The sequence below is a fragment of the Ammospiza caudacuta genome, chromosome 20 (assembly GCF_027887145.1).
Source record: "Ammospiza caudacuta isolate bAmmCau1 chromosome 20, bAmmCau1.pri, whole genome shotgun sequence".
Taxonomy (NCBI): domain Eukaryota; kingdom Metazoa; phylum Chordata; class Aves; order Passeriformes; family Passerellidae; genus Ammospiza; species Ammospiza caudacuta.
Window position 1 is genome coordinate 5,065,986 of NC_080612.1, and position 19,236 is coordinate 5,085,221.

Genomic DNA, 19,236 nt, shown 5'->3' on the forward strand with positions numbered 1-19,236 from the left:
GGATGGACACAAACCACAGACACAGCCCTCAGCAGTGCTGGGTGTTTAATTCCATGGAGTGAAGAACCTGGACTGCTCCCAGCCTTGGAAATGGCTCCTTGGCAGGGCTGCACAGGTACCTGGGGTGGAGCTTGAGGATGAAAGTGCAATTATCAGATTTCTGATCCACTCCAGAGGGCTCTGCCATGGCAAGACTCTATTGTCTTCCAGAGAGTAAAATCTAGCTTGGGTGTCACCAATATCCCTCAAGCAGGTAAGAGAATTACAGTTCAGAGTGCTGATGTTTGGAAATAAAATACAACTGCTTTAAATCTCCTCTGCAGAGGTGCAGAGCAGGAAAGAAACAACAACACAGTCAAGTGATATCACAGAAGGAATTGTACTTGAGTGGTTTAAAAACCAATTGAAGTATTTAACATTGCTAGTGCCTAAAACCTATTATAGAACCCATTCTTAACTGTTTTCTCTCTCTTATCACTTTGGAATGGTGGGATTAAATTTGTGTTATAGAACTAGTCCCCAAAATTATTGGATTATTATAGTGATGTGCTATCCTGTTCTCTGCTAGTACTACATTTTCTAAAAGCCTCTTTAAGATGTCAGACTTCTGAAGCAGCATGAAAATGGTAATAAAATAATTTTGTTTTAAAAAAAGAATTTCTATGGAAAGGATTTTTTTCATTTGTGCTTTGTGAGCAGCCTTGTTGACTGGAATTCCTGTGCTAAAAAAAATACAAAATATGCCAGGAATTGTGGCAATGATAAAAGTAGTGTGAAAGCCTGGAAATTCTTGTTTGGAAAGGAAGCAGGGTGGAAACTGGAGGAAGCTTTACAGGAAAGAGTTGCTATCCTGGTATCTGCCCTCCCTGGAAGAAGAAATTATTCCTAAGCAGATGCCCAGAGACGGTTACACAAAGAAACAAACAAACTCAGAAATCCCAGCAATCAATCCCTGAACGACATTTCACAGGAGTGTGGCAGCTACAGCAGGGACAGCTCAGCTTCCATAGGCTGTGAGAGGAGTGTTCCACCCCTCTGCTCCCTGCTGGGTCACTGGAGGGGTGGTGACAGTGCCCTGTGCCCTGGCCTGGCGGTGATGGATGGCTGCAATCCCTGGCGTGTGACGCCGCTCCCGCAGGTTAATTGATTTCTTTGGCAGAGCCAGCTCCCAGCTCCTGTTGTCTGAGCAGCAGGGCTGGCTGCTCAGGGAAGGCAAGGCAGCCTGAAATAGCAATTCCTCTGTACCCAGCAAGTAATAGGTGGGATGGAGGGGAGGACTGGCTGGGCAGAGAGCAGCCCCTGCCAAAGGGGTGTGATGCCAAGGGCAGATGGACTGGCAGGTGGGAGCTGGATGGCGGATCTGGGGTTTTTATCCACTAATAGCAAAATGCTGTTACCTTTCCTCTCACAGGCAAGTATGGAGATGCTAACAAATAAATCCTGCCCCATGAATTCTGAGGAGCCACTGAAGCTGCTGGAGGGGCAGACGGGGCCTGGTTGGCAGCACAGACCCTGCTGCACAAGGGTCCCTCCACAGCCTCCAGCCTTACTTCTCTCTTACTCCACTCTCACTTCTCATAACTTGAGTGATTCCTGCACTCCAGGAATCTCACTGCAGGATGCCACAGTGTATTTTTAACATAGGAGTGGGCACACCCCAGAAAGAGTAGCCTTCCTAAGAGCCACTTGAGGGAAATGATTTTGTTAACCATTATTTATGACACTTGTTCTCCCCAGTTTGCAACACAAAATACCTGTGACTGACTAATAAAAAATTCATGAACAGATGTGAGTCAGGAAAGGGAACGATGCTGAAAGAGAAACAAAACCAGATTTGAAACCTGAATGTTTTTCTTCTAAGAATGGAGCAGTGGCTGTTTGGGAGGCTGGTTGCTCTGGATGTGGACAGAGTACAACCAAAGCTGCTAAGGGCAGACAGCAACAGAGGAATAACCCCTTTTGTGCAGGAGCCATTAGAGGTGTGGATGTGATCTCCCTCCCACACTAACACTGCTGTGAAAGCTGGGGGACACAGCAGTGCTGGCAGCCCAGCAGAGTCACCCAGCTGGTGACCAGCCTGAGACCTGTGGTGTCCCCTGAGTGAACCAAACCCAATTCCTTGAGATCTGCACTGGAGCTGAGAACAGCTGGAAACCACAGTGCCCTGCCCAGCATAAAGGTACAGGTGGGCTTGACATGCTGAAAAATGGAGTGACCTGGGACTCATCACTGTCTGAATCCTGAGCCCCTCCTTCACCACCTGAGGTGTCATCATGCCACACTGGCAGCAGATGTGATGCAAAGGGACACAAACCACCACAGCTAGAAGTGGAATGAGCACTCTCCTCTCTGAACACAGGAAAGACAAGCTCTGAAGCTTTCCTATTATCAGGTGAGCACCCTGAGCAAAGGAAAATGCTACAGAGGGGGTTTCATCTGCTGCACTGACACCAAGTAGGACTTTTGGTTCCTTGCAGCAAAAAAACCACCCTGAGCATCCAGAAACTTCTGTTCATCTTGCCATGTCTCCAGGTGGTCACTGCCTGGACTGGCATGTGTAGCTTATGTGCACAAGCACAACACAGGCACAAAACAGGGCTGGAGAGCAGATCCCACCTTCCTGCCTCATGCCATGCCAGGGAGGCCATCAGAAACAAGGCAAAGCTTTCATGTCTTACCCAAATAATCTGCTGTAGGATTTACCTCTGTTTTCCCTTAGGAAGTCCTTCCTAACACCTAATCTCCAACTTCCCTTCCGGCCATTTAAGACCCTTGTATGCAGATAACAAACCAGGGACACACATCCTGGCAAAACCAGGATGTGATGTCCCCAAAGCCACACTGAAGTTCAACTCTGTAGGACTTCCCAGGCTTATGACATGAGGTCTTGTTTTTCCACAATGTTTAATAAATAAAAATAGAGGAACTTCTCCTTTCTTTAGTATTTACGTATGCTAGTAAAAGGAGGGTGGAACTGCACTTGCAGGGCCACAGCACCATCTGTGGCACTGCTTCCAAATCTCTTTCATCCATCTGATAAGACAGTGAGAGCCAGAAAGTATCACCCAAACTGTTCACACACTTATGTGAACTCCAAGCATGTAATTTTCCTTCCACCTCTGCTACACCTGGAGTGATATTCCAGGGCCCTTCTCCTTAAGGTAAATCAAGGCTCTCATTCCCCAGGGGGGAAAAGCAAAGGCAACTTACAGCCAAAACCAGACTAGTCACCTACCCACATACTGAGCATGACATTACACATAGTAACTCTTATTTTTCAACAATGATGAGAAAGAGACTAACCCCAGAAGTTTGTATGTCATGTGGAAGCGTCTTCTGAATTACTGTAGTTGCCAACCGTGAGATGATCCGAATCGGTTTCTTTACTGAAAAACAGTTGCTTTTCTTTCATGAAGCTGCAAGAAGGGACTGGGAAAGACTCTTTATCATAGCAACCCTTGAGTGCACATGTCCCCACACACAGCTTGCTGCCTCCTTGCCTCATGTTGACTGGCAGAGGTGGTGAGTGGGGCTCTGGGGATGGAGGCAGGTGGGTGCAGCCTTGACCAAGCTCTGGGGAGCACCTCCTGCTCCTCACCTCACACTCCACCAGCTCCAGCACCCAGCAGCCCCTCACCATGGACAGCCTGGGCTGTGACATGCTCAGGCAAGGGTGTGAGGGGCCTGTGCTCCCCTCTGAGCCATGTGGCCAACAACTGAGATCCACCAGAGCAGAAGCGTGTAAAGGATGCCCAGCCAGCATGACCCAAGCCCCTGTGCTTCGTGCAGCCTCATGCACTCTGCTGAGCCCAGGTTCTGAACACACAACCCAACATCCTTTACCTGGAAGGGCCAAAGCCAGGGGAAGAGTACAAGCATAAGGTTCAAGAGAGCAAACAGGCTGTGGTGCCTCCCCGTTGGCAATGGCCAGGCTACTCACTGTTGCTCAGCTTTGGCTCGGTCACTGAGGAAGAAGAGGGCTGTGGCCAGGAAGAACATCCCTCCCAGGACAATCACGAAGGGGCAGAGCATGAGAGCATAACCCAGGCTGAGGAACTCCCACACTGGGGACTCCTTTGTGCTTTGTCGTATCAGGTCGGAGATCTGCGAGAGGGGAGCAAAAAAAATTGGTCACACAGATGAAAAAGAGACACCATGAGAGTGAAGGGAACACAACTCCTGAAACAACCACCCACCAAACATGTGTGAGCTTTAAAATGGAACAGTGTGTTCAGCACAAGCTGAATGTCCCTCACACCCTTCATCTTTGCACACAGGAGCCTGGGCAATTTCTGCTCTGAGGTGTGACCGTGTTCGCAGGGGCCTGAGGATGAGGGAAGAGATGAGGATTTCACTCCATGTTTCAGAAGGCTGATTTATTATTTTATGATATATATTATATTAAAACTATACTAAAAGAATAGAAGAAAGGATTTCAGAAGATTTCAATAGAAAAGAAAAAAATTATAAGAAAGGCTTGTGTCTCAGACAAAAAGTCAGAGCCAGCTGACTGTGATTGACCATTAATTAGAAACAACTAACATAGACTAATCCACCTGTTGCATTCTACAGCAGCAGCAGATAATCAATGTTTACATTTTGTTCCTGAGGCCTCTCAGCTTCTCAGGAGGAAAAATCCTAAAGAAAGGATTTTTCATAAAAGATGTCTGTGACACTGAGGCTTGGCGGGGCTCTCCTCTGGCTGTCACTCTTCTGGCCTGATCTAACATTATTCCCACAGCCCTTTCCCCTTTCCATGCTCTCCAGGCAGTGTCAGTGACAGCATCTGTGGGTGTCTGACCTTGCTGCTCTGCCCAAACACCCAGGGGAGCCAGCAGGGCCCTGCTGGGGCTGCTCAGGGGGTGAGGCAGTGATCAATCTTCTGCAATTCCTGTCAAGTCCTGCTCACTCCCACACCTGATCTACCTTTCAGCAAAGGGAGGTAATAAATTCCATTTCTGTGTACTGAGTGGGAAGGGGGAAATGTTTTCCTAAGAACAAAAAAAAACCAGATCCCATCTGATTTGGAGAAAAATAATTGGAACCTGGGGGCTTTATGCCCATGTCTGAGGTATATGGGGCTCATTCCTTCTTTCAACCTCCCAAGCTTGAAGTGTAATTGTGTGCAAGACATGGCTCTGTCCCAGGCTCAGACATGGGGCTGTGCTGGCACTGCACACCACCAAATTAATGGATCAAGGCAATCTGCACCTTCTGACAACCAAAAAGCATCATAAGGTGAAAGTAAACACAAATTATTTAAACCTACACAAAGGAGCAGAGACACACAACAGCACTATTTACTTTGTTATGAAAAGCTTTTGCTAGAACTCACTAAAATGTAATGCATATCTGTAGCTAAAACTTCCACATTTTAATATTTACTGCCCAGCAAACAATTTTACTCTCCATAAATCCAACAGAGAGGTAGCAGCAGTTGGGGTGGGTCTCAAGGCATTGGGTATTTAAATGTCCAGCTCTGTTTTTATCCATGACCTTTTGTTAGGGTAGAAACACTAATTTATACAAAAAGACTGCAGGGAATTTGGAACAAAAAATCCTGCTGCTGTGCACACACACAAATCAGCTCCAGAAACAGTCAAAGCTTGTGCAGCAACTTCAAAACTGCCACATCACTGGTAATGGAAAAGTTGGAGTCAAACACAACCTACAAGCAAGTTGTGACATTCAAGGCTTAAATCTTGACAGTGAAAAGAAGAACTGTCACATGCAGGAGAAATCACCAGCTCACACTCTGCAGTGACCTGGAAGGTAAATGTGAGTGAGGAGATGCCTGACCAACAGAAGGTCTCAGGAGGATGATGCTCATGGGGTTCCAAAGAACACTGGGAGTGTTTTAGCAGGGAGATTTTGGAGCACTGGAGTCTCAGTGTGGACACATCCTCAGCACATCCTGCCCTACAGGAGGAGTGAATCAACACTGGAAGAGTGTAACTACAGGGAGAATTGAAGGGTTTTAGCCTCATTTCTCTGTTTCATTCCCCGCCCTAGAAAGGATGAGGAGAACATTTCAGTGCTTGGGATATAGAAGAGTTCTAGTCCTCTCAAAAAGAACTCTATTCACAGTGTAAAACACACGAAGAAAAACAAGAGTGTTGCAAACAATTCTCATGTGAGATTCAAGGAAAATAAAGTGACCATTAGCCAGAGAGATTTATTAAAAACAGCAACAAGACTTGAGTGGGAAAAGGATGCGCCACAGGAAAGTAGCAGAATGTGCTCTGCATTCAGGGACATCAGCTGGTCATTAATTCCCTTTTGTATCCACACACCTTAATTCCAAACGTTTCCCTTACTCTTCATTATGAACTAGAATTTGGCATCGAGTCAATGTCTCTGTCAGACTGCAATATCCAGAACTGAGGATATTCTAAAACAGAAATCTAGACATCCTAAAGCACTTTTCATTTTGGGGAATGGATACAATTATTCTCTAAAAGGACCAGATAATAAATCACTTGACAAATTGACATGGTAAGTCAGCAGCAGAGAATGAAGAGCCATGCATGTGGTTCTGATTGCTTTCTCCATGGATGGCATGACATTCTAGGCTAAAAACAGCTTTGAAAGTGTAAAGTCTCCAAAAGATAAATCTCCCAATGCAGTTTGTCTCACACCTTCCCTTCTAATGCAACAAATTGTGTTGACCTTTTCTAGCAACAAATCATGTTATTATTAAATCTGCTGTATTTTTCATTTTAACCAAACACATTCTGCAAATGCACAGTTTAGAAAAACATGCCTTTCCTCCCTTTCAAGGTATAATTCTTTCCACCAAGCCTGCTGGGCTTCCTCAGCCAGGTTCCACATAATTCACTCCCCAGTGTCTTCATCTCTAAACTCTAGGATTTTACCAGGTCCATATTTTTATATATATTATTATATATATATAAATATAATTTTTTTTATATATATTTTTGCTGTTAGCAGTCACTGCTCCCTGTTAGTTTGTTCCAAACCACCTGCTAAGGCTGGAACTTTGGCATCTCCTCTCAAGAGGACACAGGACATAATTACAGACCCAGGCTCCAAGAATGACACACCGTTTGCCAAATGCTCTGCTCTGTACTGCCAATTTTGGGTTTTCCTTGCCATGACAGCATCCTGAGCTGGCCAACTGTGATTTGGCAGGACCCAACCAAGCATAATTTCTGGTGTCTTCTCTCTAAGATGAGTAACAAACTGCGGGGGCTGCGCGTGGCCGGTGCCAGCTCTGCAGCACGCAGTCGTCTGTGGGATTCCTCCCTTTGTTCCTCCAGCTGGGAGGTGCCAAAAAGCTTCAAAACATCTCTGCAGAACGTGGGGGTGGAAAATCAAGAGGGAAGTCCTGTTGCTGCTCTGCAGTCTAATCACAAATCTTGATACCAACTGTAAGAGCCTGAATGAGAGATGCAGTGAAAATGCAGTTTATTGGATCCAAGGTGTTACAGCAGTGCAGGGTTGTGGGTGACAGAGCTGTGCCCACAGCTGTCAGCTCCAGCTGCAGGCAGGCCTAGAGACCCTAAGTTTAGGTTACAAATGCATTATAGAGTTTTCTTTTGGTTACAATGCATTATAGACTTTTCTTTGCTGAGCATCTTAATACAGTAGAACCAATCTGTACCTTAACTTCTACCTATAGCCTATCATAACTCTATAATTACCATATTCATGTTACTGTTCTCCAGTCAGTAAAAGTCAGTACATTACAGTTTAAGCTAGAAGTTGTTGTGTTTCAGTTTTCTTGCAGGGGAAAATTCTGAGACCTTTTTTCCACTTGCAACATGGGCAGGCTTGTTTGCCTGTGCTCTCTTTCTGCTTGGTAAAAACATCTTCTTGTTTGGGGTGCGTTTATCCTTTGCTCTAAGTCATAAAAACCCCTTCTAACTAACACACCCTTTGCTTCCTTGGTTATCCAGTGAGACTGGCTCAGCAATTCTTTTCTTCTATATCAAAATTTGCTTCCATTTCTATTCCTTCTTCAGACTCTACATTTAAAAATCTTTCTGCTAAGCACACATATCTGTGAGACTTTCTTGTCAAACTTCCATCCTTCCCAACAACCAACCTAGCTGTGAAATTCACATCTCCTCCCTTGCTGTGCAGCACAGAGCTCAGAGCAAGAGGAATGACTTTGCTGAATAAACTCAGCTTGAGGCTCTTTCCCAGCAGAACAGGACAGTGTGTGCTCAGCTGGATGGAGTCCAGCTGCAGACAGCTCCTGCTTTCTGGAGAAGCAGCAGTGCAGCTGCAGTGGGCACCATCCCAGCCCCAAATCCCCACCTGTGTCTCCATCTGAGTGCAGGAGACAGCAGAGGAACAAAAGGAAACTTCATTACTGTCTTGGGAGGAGTGGTGTGTGCTTTGGAACAGGCTGCAGGCCATGGAGACAGGAGGTGCCAAGGTGGGCTGGAGCCCAAGGAAGGCATCTGGATTCCATGCTCTGTCTCTCCTGAACAGTCTGGGTGGGTAAATTAACTGGTTTATTAATTACACAGTGTAATGGTAACAACATCTCCAAAATCACGGTTTCATTTCCTCCTCTCTTGTTGCTGAGTCGATATCTCAATTCCTCTGCAATTGGCTTCTCTAAGTTTCTGATGTTGCCACTTGGGCACAAATCCTGCTACATAAAAGAGTCTTTCTGGCACAAATATGTGATTTCCATGATTACCAGTTTGATACAAGCCAGGTTCTCCCTGGCTGATCATTTCAGTACAGTTCCTTAACACAGTATTCCCTGTAACCCCACAGTGGTTTGAGATCCACCCACTCTCAAGTCAGAGTGAATATGAAAGGTTTCTTTAATTTTCTTTAAAAATGGACTATGAATGAAAATGAAGCTGAGAAAGCAAAAAGGAGGGATTTTATAAAGTAAACAATTTGCTGGGCCTGGGGGAGAAGAGTTTATACTGCACTAAATGGCATGAGGAACACTTTATAATAAGAGGAAGTAAACCTCTTTTTTTTAATGATATTTTCCCCCTCCCAGGATGACCAAGCTGCATTGAATATATGGTGCTGCCTTGAAAAAGGCTACAGTAAATTAAGATGCTCCATAGGGATGCTGCTTGCTGTGCCAGGACATGGATTTGGTACATCAGAGCAATATCTGCCCCATTTGCCCTGGAGAGGGTTGAAAGTCTCTTTTCCTCAAGTCATAAACTGCCTTTCTCTCTGGTCTGCTCTGCCCAGGGATTTTGTAAGTTGACACCAGTCTTTCTCTGATCCCAGACAGAGAGGCCTCATTGCATGGGGAATGTGAAGGAACTGCCATGACCCAGGCAGGTGAATGTGTGGGATGGATGGGGGTGCCCCATTCCCATGTAAAAACAGGTCTGGGGCACAGAACCTTTAGCAGAATCCCCATCCCCACCTCTCCTGGCTGCATGGGCCCCTTCCCTGTCTGCATATCCCACAAAAGCAAAGTGAATCCTTGTGTTGAAGAGAATCTGGACACATTCTGAAAGGTGCTCAGCACCATGAAATCTGCCCAGCTTGGGAGCATGCAGGATTCTTGGCAGCTCAAAGAAAACATTTATTTAAGTAGGTTTTCAGTGCACAGAGGAGTGACAGAGCAGATGAGACAGAGCTTGAAATACTCGAGTGCAACAATGACCTGCTTTGGATTTCTGGGCTTTCTCTACTGAGGTACTTTCACCTACATTAAACATTTATCAAAAATACTGAGAACCTGAACATCTAACAAAGTCATGGACATGACAGATGCACAGAACTCTGAAAAAAACACCAAAGCAGGCTGTGAACCCTGGGTACAGAGCATTTTAGAGATGAGAAGTCATTTGGTATTTTATTAACAGACTTAAATTTTATCTGTTCCTGACTCATCAGAAGTGGGAAGCTTGTTAGCTCAGTGCAATGGGAAGATCAATCCCATGAGGACTGGTCTCCAGGTGCTTAATTCTCCTCCTCTTTTGCAGTTGACAGCTATGTCAAAAATTTGGCCTTTCAGTGCACTATGAAAAAGGCTTTTAATTACTCAGGACCTTGAAGAAACAGATAATAAGGAGGAGGGGCTGGAGGTTCTCACCCTCACATCATTTCCCTGGCAAGCACAGTGGATGTTCAGACCAGCAAGGCCAAGTCCCATTTTACCCACCACAGTGTGAGTATGAACAACACAAGCATGAACGTGGGGAAAGATGCCTGCAGGAGGAGTGGCGCCATCAGGGTCTCACCACACCTGTCAGGCAGCTGAGACTTGGGACAGAAAGAACAATAAAAACCACAAATGTGTACCACAATTCATCTACCAGCTCTGTCAGGTGATGGGAGATGATGCTCATACAGACTCATGTACACTATATTAGAACAAGCTGCAAAAGGCAAAAAGACAGAGGCTCTGTTCCATCCTCAGCCCCACAAGAGCAGTGGGATATCTCCTGGTGGTCCATGGACCAGAGAGGGATGGCAGGATGTTGTATTTGCTGGGAAATGTCACAGCAAACACAGGAATGATGAATCTGACTCCATGTTCTCAGAAGGCTAATTTATTACTTTATGATACTAAATTATATTAAAGAATACTATACTGAATATACTAAAGAATACAGAAAGGATACTTACTGAATGCTATAAAGATAAAATAATGAAAACTTGTGGCTCTCTCCAGAGTCAACACAGCCTGGCCCTGACTGGCCAAAGAGTGAAAACAACTCCCCCCAGAACCCAAACAATCACCTGTGGGTAAACAATCTCCAAACACATTCCACATGTGAGGACAACACAGGAGAAGCAAATGAGATAAAAATTGTTTTCTTTTTCTCTCAGCTTCCCAGGAGAAAAACCTTGGGAGAAGGGATTTTTTTCAAAGAATGTCAATGTCACAGCAGGGGAGTATTTTTTATTTTTGTTTCAGGACACTACTGCCTTCTTGACCTTGAGCTGTGTAACCCCCAGCAGGCACCTAATGGGCCATGTGTGAGGAATGGCTGCATGGGTCAGCCAGGGACAGAACACCCAGACTGCAGCTCACATCCCAACCACACACCTCATTGCTATACCCTGTTTTTAAGTCAGACAGAAGTGGATTTGACTCCCAGTGGGCTGAGGTCTGTTTTAGTCTAGCAAACTAAGCTGGGAAAAATGTCCTTCCAGAGTAAGCATGTCCTACTCTGAAGCAGCCATAGCCTTTTAAGCCATAAAATATGAATTTTAAACCATAATACATGAATTCTACTCTCTCAGGCAGGCAAGTGTTTACACATAGAGCTACTTTCCATACAGATATACTTGGTGAGGTAAACACCTTCAAACCAAATCAACAAAAAGGCTGTTTCAAACTGGGCCAAGACCCTGTGAAATCTGCACCTCCAGGTATAACTTTCATTAAAAAGTATCCTAATTGCTGCATTTACCACAGTTTTCCTTGCCTTGCCCCTAATGAAATTCTGATCTGCTTGCCCTGATACTCTGCACCAGGGATAATTAACACTGCTCTGCTAACTACTTGCTAAAGGAAGGTCATTAGTATTCTTGCTGCTTAAATAGCTCATTAGGTTTATCAACCTGCTCAGAGGAAAGCTGGGGAAGGAGAAAAGTGAAGGTGCCAAGGCTGGAGGTGGTGTCCCTCCAGTAAAGCTGGAACAGCCCAAGAGGACAGGAGAGATGGAGCCACCATCAGAGGAGTCCAGGGAGCAGTGCTGGTCCATCCAGAGGTGCTCCTGGAGGAGAGCCACCTCTGGCACTTCAGAACATCCTCTCACAGGCTGATGTGGCCGGGTGACAAGGAGATACTGACTGGTTTTCATCCTCAGACCCTCTGAACAGCTGCACAGAGGGGATGAGAAGGAGTTGAAGCAACCAGCAGCAGGGCAGTGAGGGCAGTGTGTGCCCACCTGCCTGGCACACAGGGACAGCACTGCCTGCAGCAGGTCCTGTTGGCATCACAGGCAAGGGTGGAAGAGCAAAGAGCTCAGCAAATCACAAACGTGGAGGAAGGAAAGAAAAAGTCCCAAGCCACAGCCTAGAAATAAAAGCCTCCTTCTGCCTGCATTCAGATTTCCAGAAGCAGAAGAGCAGTCAGGGAGTGGAGGGGGACACAAGAAGAAGGATGATGTAAACCCTGAGCAGTGAAACAGGTTCATGCCTGTGCACAGATGGACACAGGAGCATGGACTTACTGTTGTTTTATTTTAAAGGGCAACCAAGATCAAACCAGAATTAGTGATACAAAGAGCTGAGTTGTGATGCAGCCTGACAAGAGTTAACTATTTCACATGCTGCTGCCACCTCCCTCCACTTGCTCTTCTGAGTCTGAAATGCTGTCTGGGCAGCAGTTGAAGACCTTTATAGGATATTCAACATTAATGGTGGGATTTGGGGCATTTCTCTTAACACTTCTGTGCTCCAGCAATCGTGGCAGTGGTCAGAGACAGAAAAGTACTACACATATTTGGATGCAATGCACTGAGCAGGTGAGATTTCTCACCTGCTGCCTCAAGAATAAAGTGTGGGGTGACTCTGGAGGTGTTAAAAAGGAGTTATTTAAATTACAGGTTGGTTATCACAAAGATCCTGAAAAAAGTTACAGCTTTCTAGGAATAAAAGCTGTCTGATCTACTGAACTTCTGCAGCAATGTCTATTCCTGTTTGGAAATGAGCAGGCAGTGCTGATTTACAATAAATTATCTCAGAGCTTGCCATGTAGTGAAGCTTTATGCAAATTGCAGCTGCCACCCTAAAGCTGTATTTGCATAACTCCTTTGTAAGTCAATCTGAAGCCTTTTTATCACAATAAAAGTTATCAATATTTAAAGAGACATGAAAAATAGCCACACATATGTGCTCCCTGCCACTTAGCTTTTAAGCACTAATGTGTATTTGCTGCTTTGGGTGGCTTAAGGAGCTGCCAGTGCAAGATTTGGAATGGGTGAAGTGACAGAAAGTCTGAGTGTGACCCTGAGCTCCAGGACACACCACAGAGCACAGCAGGAACTGCACACCTGAGGCTGATCAGCACCTTCTGTGTTGTATACAGGGATTTTAAGATCAATACCACATTTATTGGTATCCAGCAGAGATAACTGCTTGCCACAGCTCGGTCCTACAAGGACAAAGGTCCCCAGTTCTTTATTAAGAGCATTGCTGGAGGGAATCTCACTATAAACTCACCAAAAGCATGTAGGATTCCAGCCATGTTTGGTCAAAGCACTGATCATTTAGTGAGGGAACTCCAGGGAATTCTGTAAGCAGTTGGAAGACACAGCAGATCCCAGGTGAACCCAGGGGATCAGGAGGTTGAGTTTCACCCATCCTGAGCCTGCCTGTTACTGCAGCTCACAGAATCACAGGATTACTAAGGTTGGAAAAGATCCCTGAGATGATGAAGTCCAACCTGTGATTGAATATCACCTTGTAAACCAGAGCAGAGCACTGAGTGCCACATCCAATCCTTCCTTGGACACCTCCAGGGCCTTCTGCTGCTCTCCTTCAAAACCCATCCCTGCTCTTGGTCTGCCTTGTGAAGGGTCTGGGGCTACAGCAGTGGGAGCTGATGCCCTCAGGGTGGGGATTCCATGAAGAACTGTGGGAATTAGGATCCCAAATTTCCCGTAAATCCAGCAGGAGCAGGTTCCTCAGCCCTCACAGACTGCCCTGAAAATCCTGGTCAGAATCTGAGCCCCTTCTGCAGCCTGCCCAGCTGGGGCTCAATGCTGCAGGGGGTTTCTCCATCCTGCACTGCAGCTGGACAGTTCCTGTGGTTTGTAACACCCAGGGGCAGTGCCTGCCTTAGCTCTGGTGCAGAAGCTGGCTGTCCTTTCACTTTAAATAGTGTTTGCTTTCTGTGTTATGTGGAGCTGGAGCTGACCTTTCAGCCCTGGTAGCAGAGGGAGGATGAATCAGCCCAGCCAGAAAAGAGCTGCTCAAAGGGATGCTGGCTCCCTTCATGGCATGAGGGCTTCACTCCTTCTCCTCTGCACAGAGCCTTGGACCTGCCTCACCTCCTCCCAAATCACAACTGCCCAACAATTACAGCATTAGAAAAGGAAAATAATTCAAAAATAATAACCAATAATTCAGAAATCATTTAAAATAGCAACAAATATTTTCCCAATCTAAAGAAAGCCTAATTTGCAGCTATTAAATTGGGGCTATACATATTTCAGCCAGAAATACTTAACTCACAACTTGCTTGATCTCTGAATACCAGGAGGGCAAGGCACATTATTCTACAAGCAAAGACCTTTTATTTTTAATCTATGACATCAAAGAGCCCCAGGCAACTTTCAAGAATAATTGCAATCATTCAGGGCCCTGGGAATTCCTCTTGGACGTCCCTCTTCTGTAAGGGAAAGGCTGAACATGCAGCAGTCACCTGAGGCAGCCTGGCTGCCCCAGCCCTGCCTGAATCCTTCTCCTCTCCCACACTCCCCACATCACGCCCTGCATGAAGCAGCCTCTCCTGCAATTCCTTTCTTCTTCTGCCACCTTCAAATAACTTCTAAAATAAGATTGTTTCTCCCCAGGTGCCCAGAACATTGAAGTAAATAAAGAGTTAAGCTAAATCGAGCATTTTTATTCTCTTGAGAGATTTCTCATTTCTTTGGTCTTCTCACTCTTATCTCTATCTGCCTTTTCCTGTGTGCTTCAGAGAGCTACAGAGCAGCCACAGCACTGCCACTCAAAAGTAAACATTGATGTATATTTAAACAGATATACTAAAAAAATTAAGTATATATAAATAAATATGTGTAGCTGGACACACTGGTGTCTGCAGGATGAATGATTGAGCAATGATGGTTGTAAAAAATAAAAAAAGCCCCACAGCACCCAGCAGCTGTGTGTGAGCTGGAGGAACACATCAAAGTCCTGTCTCTCAGGGGATGGGACCAGTGGAGATCCCAGTTACATCCCTGGAAGCAGCACTTTCAACACACCAGGAGCAAGGTCACACGTGGATTTCTGTGGGAGCTACTGTATTTTATAAATGACGATCTGTGATCTCTGCAACTCCATGCATCAAACTCCACTGAAGGAAAGAGACATTTCCCCAGTATATCCAGATTTCTTTTCCTCATTACATTTCCCAAGCCTTTTATTTCCAACTGTGAACGTTCTCTGAGTGCCAGATTTTGGAGCTGGGTCTCTTGTTCTGTTCTGCAGCAGGGCAAGGGTGGCATAGGAAGGGAGATCCTCAGTCAGACCAAGGGCAGCCACTGCAGCAGTCACAGAAAGGAACCCAAAGTGAACACCCCAGGAAGGAACACAACAAAACCCCTGTTTGGGCGCTGCCCAGGCTCCCCAGGGCATGGCCATGGCCCCAGGGCTGCCAGAGCTCAGGAGAGTTTGGACAATGCCCTCAGGGATGCCCAGGGTGGGATTGTTGGGTGTCTGTGCAGGGCCAGGAGCTGGACTGCATGATCCTTGTCAGCCCCTTCCAGCCCAGAATATTCTGTGGTTCTGTGATTTACTGTCACACAAAGCAGGTACAGCTGTGTGCTGCTGCCCATAAACAGATATTTGGTTTCTGAGGTCAGTTAACAGCTAAACACACACATGATTCTTCCAGCCTAATTTCTATGAGCCCCATGTCCACACCACAGCAAGAACATTCTCTCTTTCCAGAGCTGGAAACACCTCAGGCTACAAAGATGTGGTAGCTTATTTCCCACACCCAAGTAGTCCCCCCTGGCTTGAACTGCAGCTCACAACAACCCAACCAGGTAAAGGAAGTGGCACTGCTCTGCAGCACTTCCCATTCTGCTGACAAACACAGGCCTTCCTTCCCAGCAGGACCTAACCTGGCATTTCAGAGGAGCAGTTTGGAAACCAGAGCAAACCCTGCCAGAGCCTGCTGTGAGCACTTACAAATCCAATGAGATAAGGACTGCCAGCATCTCCCAGGAGGTGTGAAGTGAAACTCTGCAAGGCCACTGCGGTTGCTCGGCGAGTTGGAATGACCACGTACTGCAGAGAAGGGGAAAGAAACAAAAACAGGTAAAGAAGCTGAAATATGAACCTGCCCATCTGCCTTGTACTGCTCAGGGCAGCACAAAACAAACCCAGCCAGAGCACTGGCCAGTCCATGGCTGGCTCAGGCAGCTGGGAGCCCCAGATACCCCTCTGAGGGCTGAGGGAAGGAAGCTCTGCCCTCTCTGCTCCTCTCTCAGCTTGCATTAGCAGCTTTGCCCACAAGACACTTTGCTGTTGCTCCTCAGACTGCATTTTGCTTTGCTGGTGGGAAGAATAATATTTAAAGTTGCTCAACTGTTGGGGAAGATGAAGCAGGAAAGCCTTATAAATATGATTGTCTGGCAAAAGATTTTGAGAATTTGGAAATTATAAGCGAGATTGAAATGAAAGCAAGCTTTGAGATCCCTCAGTTACTGAACAACTGGAAAACAATGGTGTGGCCAGCTGAAGGTGATCCCCTTTTGATGGAACAACACCCTCTGCTTGCAGACAGGTCCAAGGGTCAGGGCAGACCTTACAGCTTGGCAGAAGGGGCCCAAAGAGGAGTTTTTAGGGTTTAAAATGTAACACAGTATGGTAATGTAGTGATTCTTATTGGCTGTATGGAAATGCTATAGGATTTGTATATTGTACTGGATTGGTTAGTGAGAATGAGAATATTCAGCACAGAAGATGATTTATGGTATTGTAATGGGAACCTCACTCTCTCATCCTCTCTTTACCACACTCTTGCCTTCTCTGTCTTTACTTCTCTCAGTCCTGCTCTGAGCTGTGTTTGGCAGCTCCCAGCAGGGCCCTGCCCCCAGGCCCTTTGCAATAAACCCCAAGTTCCAAGCCCTGGTTTCAGAGATCTCTGCTCTCTGTCCATCCCCACCATCCCACCCTCGATGCTCCTACACTCAACCATCAGCCTTGCAATCAAGGACTCTGCTGTAACCTGGGAAATTTGGTTTATTCCATAACAAAAGTTTCTTAAACTACCAGCAATCCACATCAGTATGAAAGGTCATGGTCACACATCCTCCCTTCCCACTCCCATCTCTAGCCACTTCACATTTTTCTCAAAAAATTGTAATTCCATTTGTGACAAGTGACAAAGTCACCTTAGGAAAATTTTCCACAGCCAAGATCATGTATTTTGGTCTGCACTCCTCTGATAGGACATGACACCCTTAGCCAGGTCATGCAGAATCAGTCAGATTACACAGGAGCAGTGGAAAACACAAATTACTTCCCCATGAAGGGACTAGAGCTCACAGATAACAAAGCCTTAACCACAGAAGGGAATGAAAAATTAAAAAATAAAAAAACCCAGCAACTCCCTGTCCTGTGGAATGACCTTAATTTTATAATTCACTTTTTAGAGGCAGAAGAAAGTAATTGTCTCTGGCATAAATTGTTAAAGACACTGGCTAAGGACATCTGCATCAAGTCCACATATCCCAGTTTATGAATTGATCCTGTCTTGATTTAAGGGCTGGAAGTAATGAAGAATTCAATAGGTCTCTGAATCCAAGTGAGCATTGTTTCTGCCTGTAAGCACTGATCTCACTGTGCCTTTTGCTGTGCCTCTGACAGGAATAACTCTTGTTCAGCCCTTTGGAGACCATGATCCCTTTTATTTATTCATTTTCTCTCTCATGGGCTGCCTCCATCTTTCTTTAGAACTCCTGGAATCCTTTCCCAAAGTAATTTATAAATGAAATGTGACATTTCAGGAGTGGGCAGAGATACACAGAGATCCTTTACCTGCACTGAGTGGCAGTGAGCATTCCCTCAGGGCACAGGACTAAAGCACATTGCAGTGCCTGAGCTACTCCTCACAGGGCAGGGGAGCTGCCCTGTCTGCAGTGGAAGGAATCACCAGAAAACCAGAAACAAAATAAAAATCACTGAGAAAATCCACACTAAAAGAGAACTGATGCCTGTTTAAAATTATCATCTCATTCCAAGCACAGACAACTCTGAATTATGGCAAAAATTAGATTAAATGCTTTTCCTTAGGGTTTACCATGTGTGATCAGATGACCTGCCAATGCACACTGCTAATGCACTTTCATGCCATGAATTAAGCAGGCACCCTGTTCAACTTCTTTTGTGCAACAGAAGAGCAGGATAAATTCAGATCCAGAGCACCCACCCAGCTGTGGATGTCAGGCCCTGCCCTCCTTTTGCATCCAGGAACTCAGAACACGACTTGAAGGGAGAAATCCCAAGAGCAAAATTAGCTCTAAACCACATTAGAGACACAGAAATGTGCTGCAGGTCAGGATGTGAACAGTAGGAGACCCCACAACTCATTCCCACTCCCCCAAGAGACAGATAATGGATGCAACCTGGATAGACCAGACAGAAGAAAGAATTAAAATTAAGACTGAGTTATTTTTGTTCTTTGCACCTGGCCCAGTTCACACAGGGGCAGTGGAGAAACATTCTGCAAGAGCTCTTTGGGATAGGGCAACTGAATAGATGAAGTGAAATTCTACCCAATTCAAGATGTGAAACACAAAATTTAAAATCTAAAAAAGATCTTTCTGTACAGTTTATGTTAATCTGGAGAAAATAATCTGCCTGGTTCTGTATCCTACCATTTTTTGTAGCAAAAGGAGAAAATAAATGGCACATTTATTAAACATTTACTGCTTTCAGGGAGTGGCAGTGAATTGATGCTAATTAGAGGAAGAAATCTTAATGATACCTGTATCATATGTGTGCTTGCATATATATAAATATTTATGCACATGAATACACATTTATATATGTGTATATATGAATATACTCTAATATATTCTAATATGAATATATTAGACATAATTTTGCATGTGTAGCTATTTTATGCAAACACAGTTTTGCAAATTAGGAGTACAGTTTCCAGCTTAACTGAAGAAGTTATTGATGGTTGAAACACCACAAAATGCTAAAACTTGGTATATTTGGTGTGGAATTCAAGAGACAAACACTCCCCTCAAAGCAAAAACCCAACATGTAGCAAGCAAAGAACATGATCTCCTTAGAAAAACATATTGGAAAGAAAGAAAATGAAAGCTTAAACCAGCACCACCAAAAAAAAAATGAAAAATACTCCACCCTATCCCTACTTAAAAAAACATTTTGTTCTGATGGACAGGAAGCAGTTGGTAGCAAACATCTTCTGTTCTTGGAAGACAGAAGTAAATTATAACTCTAAATGGGCATTTCAATACTAAAATAGGCCTAAATTCAAACCATGCACAGCCTGGTTTGGACATCCCACAGAAACTGGAGGTGGGAGAGCCACAGCAGCCAAGGAGGAAATCTGTG

At 45.2% G+C, this 19,236-nt stretch overlaps 1 protein-coding gene across 1 annotated transcript in view; it reads right to left on the reverse strand.

Annotated features, from left to right (window-relative positions):
- The window catches only part of LOC131566527 (sphingosine-1-phosphate transporter SPNS2-like), a 134,504-nt gene that overhangs the window by 12,756 nt on the left and 102,512 nt on the right, over positions 1–19,236 (reverse strand). Inside the window, exons 10-11 of the mRNA XM_058817857.1 lie at positions 15,832–15,930; positions 3,941–4,104 (exon numbers count right to left, since the gene is read on the reverse strand). Coding sequence (XP_058673840.1) covers positions 3,941–4,104; positions 15,832–15,930 — 263 coding nt within the window. The remainder of the gene's footprint in view (positions 1–3,940; positions 4,105–15,831; positions 15,931–19,236) is intronic.